This window comes from Oryzias melastigma, linkage group LG4, assembly GCF_002922805.2.
Source record: "Oryzias melastigma strain HK-1 linkage group LG4, ASM292280v2, whole genome shotgun sequence".
NCBI classification, from domain to species: Eukaryota; Metazoa; Chordata; class Actinopteri; order Beloniformes; family Adrianichthyidae; genus Oryzias; species Oryzias melastigma.
The window spans coordinates 22,858,323-22,872,157 of NC_050515.1; the positions used below are offsets into that span (position 1 = coordinate 22,858,323).

At 39.7% G+C, this 13,835-nt stretch overlaps 1 protein-coding gene across 1 annotated transcript in view; it reads right to left on the minus strand.

Moving 5' to 3' along the window:
* Positions 1 to 7,907: 7,907 nt before the first annotated feature.
* Positions 7,908 to 13,835, minus strand: part of mettl11b (methyltransferase like 11B) — a 14,456-nt gene continuing 8,528 nt past the window's right edge. The window contains exons 3-4 of the mRNA XM_024278207.2: positions 12,097 to 12,349; positions 7,908 to 10,191 (exon numbers count right to left, since the gene is read on the minus strand). Of these exons, the coding sequence (XP_024133975.1) occupies positions 9,935 to 10,191; positions 12,097 to 12,349 (510 nt within the window). The 3' untranslated portion in view covers positions 7,908 to 9,934. The remainder of the gene's footprint in view (positions 10,192 to 12,096; positions 12,350 to 13,835) is intronic.

Here is a 13,835-nt window from a genome sequence, read left to right on the forward strand (position 1 = left end):
TGTGTGAGCTGTAATTTATAGTAGACAGGACACAATATGAAAATATACGGCATTCTACATCTAAAGTGAAAGTATTTTTTCTGATCATTAATAGTTCTGTGGAGAAATTTAGTGCTGTTGCTAGTCTGGAGGCAGAGCTGTTAGAGCAGACTTTTCAGGAGGGAGCGGTTGGTATCGATCTTACATCAGCACGTTTCCACCTGCTCGTTTTCATGGGTATGGGAGGGGCTGCTGCAGACAGTGCAGGTTTTTAGAGGATTATTCTTAAATGCATGAATGGATCAAAATACAGTTTGGGTGTTCTTTATAGTGTGGATTGTGGCACAAGTCATTCACACTTGTTTTGGGAAATAAAAAACCCTAAAAATTAATCAAACCACAACTGATTATTATGAAGGCCAATTCGACCCATTAAGCCAGCATCTGAAAGGTTATGAAATTTGAACCAGCATGAAGCTTCCAAGGACACGGGGGTTGCCACAGCTCCACATGGTGTCAGACAAAATGTTAGAAGTTTTGGGAGGGGGGGGGATTGTTAAATAAATCTAACTGGGAAACACTTCTAACCATAAGCCAGAGAAAATACTGAGCTGCTTGTTGAATCAAATAGCTTTGAATTGATGTGCAGAGGATTCTAAAAGTCCTTATATTAATTGACTTCATGTTACTTAGGATTTACTGTATAAATGTTTTAAATTATCCTTGTAAAGTATTTATCCAACTAAAATGCTTTAATTTTTGATTAATAATTCATATTTCTCTGTTGCTACCACAGCTTGCTTCATCTTACCAAGAACGATCATGAAGTAGATATTAATTATTGCTGTCCGACACCAAGTCCTTCATATATTGGAATGGAGCTGGGAAGGAATAAGCCTGGAGCGAGATTTGCACCACTTCGACATTTCACATTAAGCCTCTTCCAACTGTAATGCGCTAGTATAGAGTTCCAACAGTCCAGTGTCCTAAAAGCCTGTTCCAGAATGTTCACTGTGTTCTTGAACGCCTGTCAAATGCCAAATATTAATTTTGTATAATTCAAAACTTCCCTGACAGGTGGATAGTGGCTGTCGGGGAAGGGGGAGTGGGTAAATCTGTAGTGAACACTTTGCAAGGGTAAAGTATGGGTGAAGCAGATGAGAAGCCTGAGTGTTTTATGGATTTTGAAAGTTTTAAATCCCTCAAACCTTACGCACTGCCAAAGGGGTTTATTATTGCTATTCAAGTGATAACTGTACACTCCTGGTGCACCCCTTGTGCTCTCTGTGTGTGCAGCCTGACTATTAGGAGTGAGGAAATTAGACAACAAGAGTGTAGTTTGTGAAGGAATCCTACAGGCTTCCTATGGGCACTTGTGTATCATTTGCACATCCCATACGTGCAGAATTTGTGCAAAGTCAGTAATAGACATGTATACGCACCTCACTGATGACTAGAGTGTGGTGTTTGACAGCATCACCTGTACGTTGCAAGTCCGTGTAGCTTGCAAATACTGTACCATATATATTTACCTCTTTACACTAGTGTTCACTACAACCTGTTGCCCGCAGCATGCCCATAGGAAAAAAAATGTCTATCAAGATTTGTCTTTCTTCTGGTTTATGGGGCAGTCTTCTACCATGTGAACCTTGAGCATACCCCATAGAGGTTTGGCCATTTTGTTACCAAAGTTTTAAGTGTTCACACAAGCACAAAAAAAGCTTTTTCCTTCTGTTGCCTTTCATGATGTTAGTGCATTGTTGCAGCGATGACTGCAGAAATTTATCTGTAAATTTTTGCCACCTTGCAGATGACTAGCAAAGACAAAGACAGGGGCAACAATCAGTATCACATTTGATATTGACATCACTAAGGTTCTAATATTTGCCTTCTTTCTTCAGAGGTCTTCACAGCAAATCATCTGTTCCCGTCTCGCACCACTCCAACCATCCTTGTATCCTCCTTTACTACATCCATGAACCTCTTTTTTGGTCTTCCTCTTGATCACTTTCATGGTTGCTCCAACCTTGGCATTGTTTTACCAACATAATCACTGTTCTTACTCTTAATGTGTCCAACCATCTCAACCTGCTTCCCTGCATTTATCAATCTCTGATGTGTTCATTCATGATTTTATCCATCCTCATCACCCCAAAGAGAACCTTAGCATCTTCATCTGTTACCTCCAGCTCTGCCTCCTGTCTCTTTGTCAGTGTCTCTTGTCCAACATTGTGGCTGGTATTGGAGAATAAAATTGCTCAAGAGTATTCAATCTAGGATTTAGCGTGTTATGGATCACATATGTTGAAGTATAGGGCAGATTAGAGAACAAGTGCAAGAGATTGCCAGTAGTTGACCATCTCTGGTCTACTTCTGAAAATTTCTTGTACTCATTCTCCACAGGATCACACACCATTTTCTCTGACCTGAGGGCCAAGGCAGAATGCTCAGGCCATTGTGGTACACTCTGCTGTTGGTCAGTGTCTATCTGTGCTGATGACAGGCAATAATGACCCTGCAGGAAGGATCAGAGATAAGATACAGGCACTGGTCTGGGCTGTTGATGAGCGCAGGGGACATTCTTTGGTGATGATGAAGACTCCAAGTGAGATGATGGATTAAAGTAGTCAGTTAAGTAAAGAAAAAAATGTCAAAAATACAAAAGCACAAAGACACAAGAATGTCACATTTAATTATCATGTCTCACATCAGTTCTATACCTGTGGTGAGATGAAGAGATGCAAAATCCTTGTTTGAGTCATGGGAAACTGTAGACCACTGATGAGCACTGAAATGCATTTAAAGAACATATAAGCTCCGTCAAAGACCTTCTTCCATCAATGTTATGGTTTTCAATCCAGATCCAGATGTGCAGAATTTCCTCTTCGTGTTAGTAATGAACAATTCCTTTCACTAAAAGCTGCTTTGCAAGGAGATTAACAGCAGGAGAAAGAATCTTTCATCTCCAGATAGAAAAGCAAATTTTTATTGCGTGTTCGGCCGACGTCCGGACAGTCGGCACGTCACCATTCATCACTGTTCAATTCTGAGATTAAACTCTTAAGGTCAGAAGCACCTGGTCCGAGCTTAGAGCCTGTAATGCTGCATGAAATATTACAAATTCAGGACTGTGCCTGTAAAAACTTTGAGAGTAGTTTCCACCCTCCAAGCTAAGGAGAAAAAACAACAGTCAGACCCTTGGCGACATGCTGAGAGAGTTAAACCCCAACAAAGCAGCCAGAGAAATCATCAGCTCTGTGTTGTCTGCAGAGACATGATTTACTGTGAGAACCACAGATGAGGAGAAAGTGCATTCCTCCGGTCTGAGGAATCTGAGTCTCTGTCCCAGCTGCTTGAAATAGAGGTTTCACCCAACTTAAGACGCCTCAAAGGTTCAGTCCACCCAGTAAATAAGCTCTAAGATGAGCTAAAAATAAAAAAATGACAATTTTACAATTGTTTTGGCAATTTACAATAATGATAATTACCATCAACAAAAAATATTTGTTTTCAAAACAGACTTAAAGATCAAAAACAAAAATCAAAGCAAAAACAACAACAAAATAACATCAAAACAAAACAAAAAACAAACAAAAAAATCTAAACGAAACCTCAAGTAAAAAAAGAAGCAAAGCAAGCAAACAAAAATGAAAAATGTCACAACAAAGCCTAAAGCAAAAGAAATTCAAACAACCCCCCCCCCCAAACAAAAATCAAAACAAAAAAAACACAAGGCATAAAAAAAGAAAAATCCGATCAAATGCTTCTCATTCAAAGTAACACAATGTACTACACAAAATATTAATTTGAAACCTCCCACCCCCCACAACCACCACCATTAACACCTAGAGTCTAGGTCTAGACCTATGGAGTTAAAGATAAGGCATTTCTTTTGAATCCACTCAATAATCTTAAGTTGTTTGCAGAATACATAATTACTAAAAGCAACGTTCAAAGTAAAAAGTTTAACCAAAGCAAAAATCAGACGGCAAATTGAAAGACACAAAAAGGGAAAAAATGACGTCTTTAGAACTGGTTGAATCTCTTGGGGGTCACGCGGCTCCTGGACCCAAACCAGCAACTATTAAGGTGGGATCCACTCTGAACAGGTTTATTCCAGGACCTCACAGGTGAACACCTAGAGATCATTTAGAATCACCAATGGACTCTATGCATGGAGCTGTGTGAAGTATTTCCAGTTTAAAAATAAGACCGCTTGTTTACTTCCGGTTGTGGCTAACTGTATTCATCGACTTAGAAAATCTCTGTATACTATCCCTGGTATTATCTAATTTTGGTTATTTGTTACATTGTATGCTAGCTTGTCATTATCTGTATACACAATTCTTTCATACTAGTTAGCATTAGCCCAAATGAAAGTGACAAAAATTTTCACATGTAATTTCTAAATACATAAAACCAGGGCTGAACTTTCTTTCTTGGCTCCATGGACCTGGAAGAAAAGTTTAGGTTAGGACTATTGTTCTGGTTCAGGTTAATGGTCTCGATCCCGGCGGCGCATCTGCAGCTGCGCTCTAGCTACATGACAGCTAACCTGACTTTAACATTAAACACATGTGACAAGGAACAGTATTTAACTTTGGATGCACCTAAAATAGGTGAAACAATGCAGGAATCTGCATCTAGGCTGCACCTATTATGTGTCGCCAACATGAATTTCCATCAGCCTTTGAGCTGGTCGCGTTTAAATACATGGGAATAATATTAACCTTAGCAAATTACCTTTGAAGTTTGCCATAGGAAGACACATAACAGTTTAATCCCTTTTGCATTTTTATTTTGGAGTATTTTGCTAGATAGACAAACGATGCGCCTAACATCATTTATAGTGACTCTTGGTAGCTCCAAAAGATATCCTGTAAACTCCAAATACTCCACTATTCCCATGAAAACAATGGTCCACTGCCTAAACCGGAAATGACTGAGCAGTCATGTACCGAACGCGGAAGTGGTTTTGTGAATACAGCCCACTAACCTATGATTCATGTTTTTAGACTGGAAAAGCCTAAGAGCTTGGAGAAAACCCACACATGCACATGAAGAACATGCAAATTCCACACAGAAATGTCCCAGCAAAGACAAGAACCAGGGCTTTCTCTCTTCAGGTTGAGAGTGTGCAGCCTCAACAAAAGAAATGACAAACAACTTTGGTGGTTAATCAGAACATAAAAATGTATGAAAAAAATACTTCACAAAACAACAAAAATGTACCTTTAAATACCCCCCTCCAAAAAAAGTTAATAAAAATTAGTTTTTTAAAAAAGTATTCCTTATTGTCTTGAGTGAGTAGTACAAATAATGTTCTTTAAAATAGGTTTTTAAAATATGATCTATTGGTTGAGCATGCTGCCGAAGCAAGGCGACTTAAATACCCCCTCCAATGAAGATTGTGTCTTGGATGTTTGTAGCCTTTTCTTGTAGCATTTTTTGACAATTGAGGACTAATATAATTAAAATTAAAAAGCCTTTCTGAGAATTTCTTTATTCAAATTGTTATAAATTAGAAGCAGATTAAAAATGCTCCAATATTGCTCACTATTTTTGTTGCACCAAGAATGTTAGGTTTGGGGGTGGGAGGGGCTCTATCTATGCTTGTGGGCAAGAGTGCAAACAAACTCCACACCAACAGTCATGCCCACAAATCAGAGGTGAATTTCTTGCCACCCAAAATATATGCCCTAAAATATGACACAAGTTTATTGATTTCAACTAAAAAACAGCATAATCATGATTAAAATTTCACTAGGAAAGGTTTTTACAATAGATCAAAAGATGATCAGAGTGGAACTTTAACTCATATACAATATACAGAATATTGTATTGGTTTATTAAATAAAGAAAAAGTGAATAAAAGTACTTTTATCAGAAAAAATTGGTCCCTAGAGGGGATTACAGCTATTCTCATCAGCCAAAACAGTTTTAATTATAATTGTCATAAAGCACACACATCACACCTTGACTTTACGTGCTTTTTTCTGAAACTCCAAGTTGCATTTTGGGGGTAAAAGAACAAATTAGAGTCTGCAGACTGCAGCTAAGTCCAAAATGAACTTTACTTTTTAATCGTGGAAAAATAGAAATGTAACCTGGTTTTGACAAAGACATGAAACTGTAGGAAAAAGCTTGTTGCAGCTGCTGTACAAGTTCTCACTTTCAAGTGGAGTGTAGCCTCAGTGAAAGCCTGGAGGCGCCCGCCATCCTTTCAAAATAGCCCGTTGAAGTGCGGACAGCTTCTGGGATCCCAAGCAAACCAGACGAAGCCAAAGTCTCCCTTTGAGGAACATCTAATAGAAGACACCCATCATTTGCAATTTCCCACATTCTGATGTTTTCTTTGGACAGTTGGGCTTTTCTCCGCCCTGAACTCCATGTTGGTCACCACCTCTGTCTCAGATACGCCCGAGCTCTGGGCCCGGCTCTGCTGATGTGACCGGACAAATTAATGTTAGTCCGGTTAATGTATTCAAACTGCTGCCGAGCAGCCGCACAGGACATTGAGGGCTATTAGAAATGATAGCTTTGACTGTCAGAGACGCTAACCACTCCTGAAAAGGTGACAGCACATTTGGCTGCTATTTGCTAAGGTGGGGGGGGGCACCTTTGAGTTTGACTTTTGGGCATTTTGATCTTTAATTCATGCGGGATGTGGAAAATGTGTTTGAGCTTTTGGCGTCTTAAAGGAGTCATTCTGACGAGAGGAACACGCTGCAAAGATCATCGCACGCCGCTGCGCCTGCAGAGCTTTGAACGTTTTGGGTTTTCTCAGCGCAGACAAACTGTCTTTTCATGAAGAGACTCGGGCAGGAACAATCCACACGCCACAGCCGAACTTTACTGCGAACTGCGAGGCGGGTTTCGTGCACACTTCTGACAGGTCTGAGTTGAGGCCAGAGCAGATATGAAAGCAGGCGCTGTCTATCAAAAACCAGGAAATAATCAGCCTCCACATCCACCTCAGCTGAAAGCCATTAGGCAGCTTCTGCTGTTAGCTAAGAACGCATAATCACTGCAATGATACTTACGAAAATCACTTTAATGATTTTTCATGTTTAGTGAAGAAGACTTAAAAGTTTTGGAAAATTGCTCTCATTTAGATTCCAGCCTGGATTGTAAAAATCATCTGTTATTACCCATCTTTATGCTGATAAAGAATAAAACAGGAAAAAGAGCAGTGAAATACTTTCCTATCTCAGTTTAAAACTAGTCCTTTGAAAAATATGCTTTATTTTAAAATGCCAGAAGCAAATTTACAGGGGAAAAAAGGTAAATTTGCCTCATATACCCATTGCTGTCATATTTGATACAAATTTCTTAAAAAAAAAAAAAAACTTCCTCACAAACTTAGTCCATATTTTCTTCCCTGTAGTTCATTATCATTCCACTAGAGGCAGTAGAGGGGCTTTTCCTGCTCATTTCAAAATGGCTACCTCCGTGAAATCTCAAAAACACTTTGGGTGGGAAAAAGTTTAGCTAATTTTCAATGCTTTGCAGTGCAATTACATCATCTTTTGTTATTCGTTTTTTTAAATGACTACTTACTACTTTCAAAGAAAGAAAATGTGTGGATCCAATTTGAGACAGTGGGAAAATAGGGTGCTTTTTTTCCATAAATTCACATGCCAATATTTGCTTCTTAAACTCACTCACATACTATTTATATCTCATTAAAAAGCATTTGGCAAATTTATTTAGTGAATTTGAAGTTGAAGTTTTATTTGGTTGGTTGTATAAATTTAACATTTGACAACCTTTAAATGATAGGCTACATCAACCAAAAAAGAATGGGTTGAAGCATCATGCTTATCAAAGCCCATCCAATTTCATCAAATAATTTGAAAAAGCATCTTTAATCCCCAAAATTCGTAATCAATAAACTGTTTCACACAATAAGGTAAGGAAAAACTACATATGAGCAAATAAAATACTTTATTAAATACAAACAACATATTTACAAGTGACTATAACAATGCACTTTATGATTTCTAAAATAAAAAAACACAAAAAAAGTCTGGCTGTACTGACAAATGAAAGCAGAGCAGTGGCATGAAGATGTTGTCATTCTTCAAATGATCTTTTGGACAAATGCACATTTCCACATACTTGCTGATGCTTCCCTCTTAAATTTCACACCAAACATGCTTAAGTTCTATGGCTACAAATATAGAATTTAAGAAAATCGAAAAAAAAAAAAAACGACCATTGACTGTTTACGAGATAGTTTCATGGTTTCCATGCAAGAGTTGACTCAGACCAGTTTGGATGAATCATTGCAAAATTCACAGTCAAATGGTTGGAAAGTGAATTTAATTCAAATGATCAAAAGAAGAAAGGTCTCAAGCAAAAATACTTTCTTTCGATTTATAATTACATCAATTACCCTATATCTATATTAATGTCAATTTTCAAATTCTTACTGAGTTTGCAACACTGATATATTAGCCTTTAACAAGAAGTGTGTTTAATTGTGTCTTTTCTGGAGGCATTTTCTCGTTGTGCATGGTAAATAGGCCACAAAGATGTAAAATTCTCTTAAAATCTAGGCTTTCAAAATTCCTTAACAATTATTTAACTAGAGACTGCCGGCTGGATAGTTTATTTAAATTTTTTTTTTTAATTGATTCATAATGTCCTTTTGGTGACATTTTGATTTTTCTAGGCATAAACAGTGGCAATAAAGAACAGAACTGTTGCAAAAGAAATAACAAATTAATAAATGTTTGCCAATTAGTTACTTTCATCTTTTTTTTCAAATCAAGTCCTAAAGAAACGTCAAAACTGTAATTAGATTACCTCTGAGATTTAAAATAGCGTCAAAAGTGTAAAGGAATTGAAGATATACTTTAACCTTTGCAAAAATTCCTCAGTAAAAAAATCCTTGATAATAGAGATAAATAAAAATCATTAAAAACACTGATACTGATTCAAACTGTGTCTGATCAAAAGAAAAATGATAATTCTATGTCATTTGCCGGCCACATCTGTCGTTAGAGCTACAGACGAACTTTGAACTACTGTAGCTTTTTAAAATAGTTAACGCAAACTGTGTAATTCAAAAGTTGTGAAAAGCAGCTTCAGAATTCTTAGTAATTACATAAATTGCGTAACTGGTTGATGAGGTTTAGTAATTCAAAGAACGTGTCATTTACCGTCATCATCAACCGTTCTGGTGCTAAAGGATCAACTCTACTCAAATCCATCCATTTTACTGACCGCTTTGTCCCATTCGGGGTCGCAGGGGTGCTGGAGCCTAACCCGGCTACTGAGGGGCGAAGGCGGGGTTCACCCTGGACAGGTCAGCAGTCTGTCGCAGAACTCTACTCAAATGCTTCATATTTTTGGGCAATATTTTTTCGACTACATTAAGTTAAAATTTCCTGTGTTTCTAACATCTGTGTAAATAATAATAATTCTAAGAAAAACTATCAGTAAAACTACAGGGACATTTCGGGAATTTAATCCTTAAAACGGTCCACAGTTGTCTTGTGTCAATCCCCACCCAAAAGCTTTGTTTGATTATCACCTATTTAAGTTCGTGTTCTACCCGGTTTGACTTGCATTATGAATATTACATGAATTTACCTTTAGCTTTGCAATATTCATTTGAGGATGCATCGACTGGCAGGTTGGATCCAGTCCAGGGTCACCTGAATTCTGAACCACGCTTCATTTCAGAGTGAGGATCTCATTTTGGTTGGGTAATATTTCCCTCGGTGGAGCGACATTTGGAACTGAGAAATAATTCCTGGCAGTTTGGTCCGCTTTGGTCTTTGGTTTGTTTCAGAGAGCTCCGTGAGCGAAAGCCGGCCAAACCATACGAAGGGGTGAAAATTACGAGCATTCTCCGTCCATTTGGACCAAGTCTGCAGGTCTATCTAAGCGTGAAAGTGGCCCAACTAAATGACAACCTAAAGTACTCATGAGACAAACAGTGTTTTTACTTCATGGCGACCATCCACACAGGCATGATGACATCGGGGAAGCCGTCCTGCCTCTCCACAGCCAGGATCTCCAGGCCTGCCTTGGCAATGATGACCCTCATGATGTCCAGATGGCGGCTAATGCTGCTGTCAATGGAATCCAGCTTACAGCCCTGCCGCGCCATATTGTCCTTTATGATGATAACACCATTGGGGCGAAGGCTCTTCTTGCAGCGAATAAGGAAGTTCATGAGGTCTTTATCTGTTAGATGACCTGAAACAAACAAAAAATAGTTTTAGACAACACGTCCATGCAATCGTCTTAGGGTGTCTTAGTTGTTCTGGATCAAGTCCTGACCTTTGGTCTGTACTAAGACTGCCTTTAGCCGGGCATTACTGTTACAAAGCTTGTAAACAAAATCACATGACTAAAGAGTTCTTCAGTCATTGGCCAGGAATTGGCAGGGTAAAGCATTGAGACAAGGAATAATGGAAGTCCTCCCCTTTGCAATCCTTGTAGGATAGTTCACTTGCTCAAACTTTGTATTTCACTGACCAGTTGTAAACATCGGAATCAACATCAGGTACAACACTTTTTATTTGCTACTTTGGTACGGTCGAGGCATGCTCCAAGGCAGTTACTGAGGAATTGTCAGCTGTGATGATACGCTGACAAATGTTTATGACATAAAGATTGTTGGGAAAACAGTGTGAGAAGTAATGTGTATCATATTAGGTTGGTTTAAGGAGCCTGCATTTATCGTTGCTGAGTCTCACTGGTGTATTACTATTCTAATTGGTTGCTACGTTCCTACTGATCCCGTAATGCCTGGCTACAATGGCCGTATTGGTCCAGTTGTTCCACTCCGAGCAGGGAGCCTAATCAGACTGAAGAGAACTCAGAGCAAACCAGAGCTCAGTCCGATTAGAAACAAACTGAGACCAAATGGAAAAAAGGATCTGAGACCGGTTTTTGCTCCCAGAAGAGAGTCCGTTTAGGGTGCATTCAGACTTAAAATTTGTCTGGATGAGTGGGGAAAATAAACTTTTTCAGTTTAAGCCAGGGGTGTCCAAAGTCTGTCCTCGGGGGCCAGCATCCTTCTGGTTTTGCTAAAATCCTGCCTTATCTGCTGCTGATCACCTGGATCAGGTGTGTTTGGTTGATAAGGAGCTTCAATAGCAGGTTAGTTGGAAAACATGTAGGACACTGGCCCTCGAGGACTGACTTTGGACACCTCTGCTTTAAGCGAACCAAATGTGTCCAGTCAGATTTTTTTTGTCATCCACTGAAAAGGTTTGGAAAAAGTTGTTTAGGATTTTAGAAGAACTTTGACCATTTCAACCTCTACAAAGACTCCAGTCCTGACCATTTCATCAAGATATATAGTTGGTTGTTTGTCCATTTTTTTATACAGTGTACCTTTTGAAGAAAACAACTCAGAGGTTTGTTTCTTTTTATAATTTGACTATTGGGAGGGGTTAAATCAGGGGTGTCAAAATCCAAGTGTCGAGGGCCGGTGTCCTAAATGTTTTCCAACCCATTGAAGCTCCTTATTAGCTAACCACACCTGATCCAGGTAATCAACAGTAGACAAAGCAAGGTTTCTAGAAAACCAGCAGGATGCCGGCACTTGAAGTCTAGATTTTGACACCACTGGCTTAGATTAACACTCAGGGACTCTGATGTTCCACCTCAAGAAAGGGATAAAGGGATCATAGATCAACCTCCAAAATAATTGAGTCCAACTGGATCATTTTCAAAAGCTGACAAAGACAGACACATTTCTCTAATGTCATCCAAGACTTTGTTTCACAATGGATATCCTTCTTGCATCTTTAAAATTTAAAGAAAACTGTACAGTGTTTCCTCGTTTATCACAGTGTTAGGGTGTAAAAATAACCCACGATTGGTAAAATCCATGAAGTAGGATTACAGATGTTATAAGAATGAAATCAAATATCTGCTCACGATCAAAGATTTATCTAACAGTGAAAAGTTGAACGCATTCTGTGTAGCAAACACGGCATGGAGGGTATTGATTGACAAGGTCTCCAGCCAATCAGGAGTTTGCGCTGTAAAAACTGCACTGAAAAAAAATCCATAAAACATTGAGATGAACTGTGATTCAGCAAGGGAGCACTGTTGATCAAATTTTGTCTCTTGTCGTGTTTTACTTACATGCCACCCACTGCAACCAGATGACATCGTACTTGTTCTTAGGGGGCGTGAACTCCTGCAGGGCGAAGCAGTAGTAGGTCTCTACGCGGTCTGCACCGTCACCAAGGTATTCCTCATGTGCGTGGAGCAGGAAGTGCTCCATCATGTCCACCAACTCCATTTTCTCAAACACAGGAAGGAGGACTCCTTTGCTCACACGCCCAATACCAGATCCGCAGTCCAAAGCACAATGTGTCCCCGCTTTACCGGGACCCTGTCAGTCGACCAAAGGACATTTCAGTTAAATCCAGTTCTTCAAAAGTCATTTGGTGGAAAACAACTATTTATAATAAAGCTGAGATAGTCTATAAACAAGAAACTTAAATGCCAATCCCTGCAGTGTGGTGTGTCTGTGAGTCACAGCTGGTGCCACATTTTCTGTTACCAGATGTCAGACCTCAATGCTTACAAGCACCGACAGCACAAACAAGTCAACCTCAGTTTCTCAGGGCAACAAAGCAAGGAACTCTACCACAGGGGGACAAGAAGTCGTCTCTCTTGAATCATGCTGGCTTTTCTTCCTTTTCATTTCATATTCTGACCTCATTCCAACCCTGTAACATCAGGGCCCCATTGTGTAATTGTATGAAGGATGAGGGCCTTGAGGAGCTCTGTTACTGGAGGCTTCCAGGACATCGTGAATTACTGCCACATTGCTTTGCATGCATATGCATCTATTTAATCTGAATGGACTCATAATCTTTTCCTGCCTCTCAGTGTCTTGTTTGGTTTCACCAGAAACTGACTGTTTTTATGTGAATCTTTGCATTCATGAGAAGATCCTGTGGATGTAGAGTTGTAGAAGTATTGTTACCCACAGGAAAATATTAGTCAGAAGTTGTCTAAAGCACTAAATTTAGCCACAATGTGGGACAATAACAACAACAAATAAAAAAAATTTGGAGGGGAGGATGTTTTGTAATGGTTTGCGCTCCGGAGGATGCTTTGGACTGCAGTCCGGCTGGCTGCTCTGTGTGTGAGCGAGCTGCCTGCCTATGTGTCTCCGTGCAAAGAAACAACTTTGGGATGGTGTGTGTCCTCAAGAGACCGACTTTTGAATGTAGAAATACCGCTCCAAGAAGCCTTGCGAAATTGTGCAAACAATCATATGAATTCTGGTTACCAACCGTGTCCAGACAAAATAGTCTGATTTTATTGGCACGTTTTTTAAATGCATCCAAGGCTTAATGTAGTTCACAGGTATTAACGTAACCCTTCCTCTGGGTTCCTGCAGCCGAGAAAAATGTTCAGCACTGGCTGCACATATTTAAAACATGATTTGAGAGAACTGTCACTTTAAATAAAATTAAATAATAGTAATAAAAATACGCCTGTCATGGTGCCTCTGTCAGTCTCCTCCCCCTCCCCTCTCCGTTTGGCTGCGGATCCTTCACAGCTGCGTCCACTCACCTCATCACCATGCCGGCCTTCTTAAGGAGCTCCCGGATCTTCATTCCTCGCCAGTCCGTTGCCCCTGATGGTGCATTATTGGTCGCCACGCAAAGATTATTTGTCTCGCCTCGTCAGGACCTTGTCTCACGCTCTCTCTACTCTCTCTCAGGAATTCCTCACCACGAGTGGACGTCAGTCTCATCCTCTGCCTGGATCCCCAGTTTGGTCTTCGTCTGCGGTCACACCACGAGCCTCTGCCTCGGACCTCACCCACGCTCTACCTCCCATCTCCACATTAAATCCTTTTA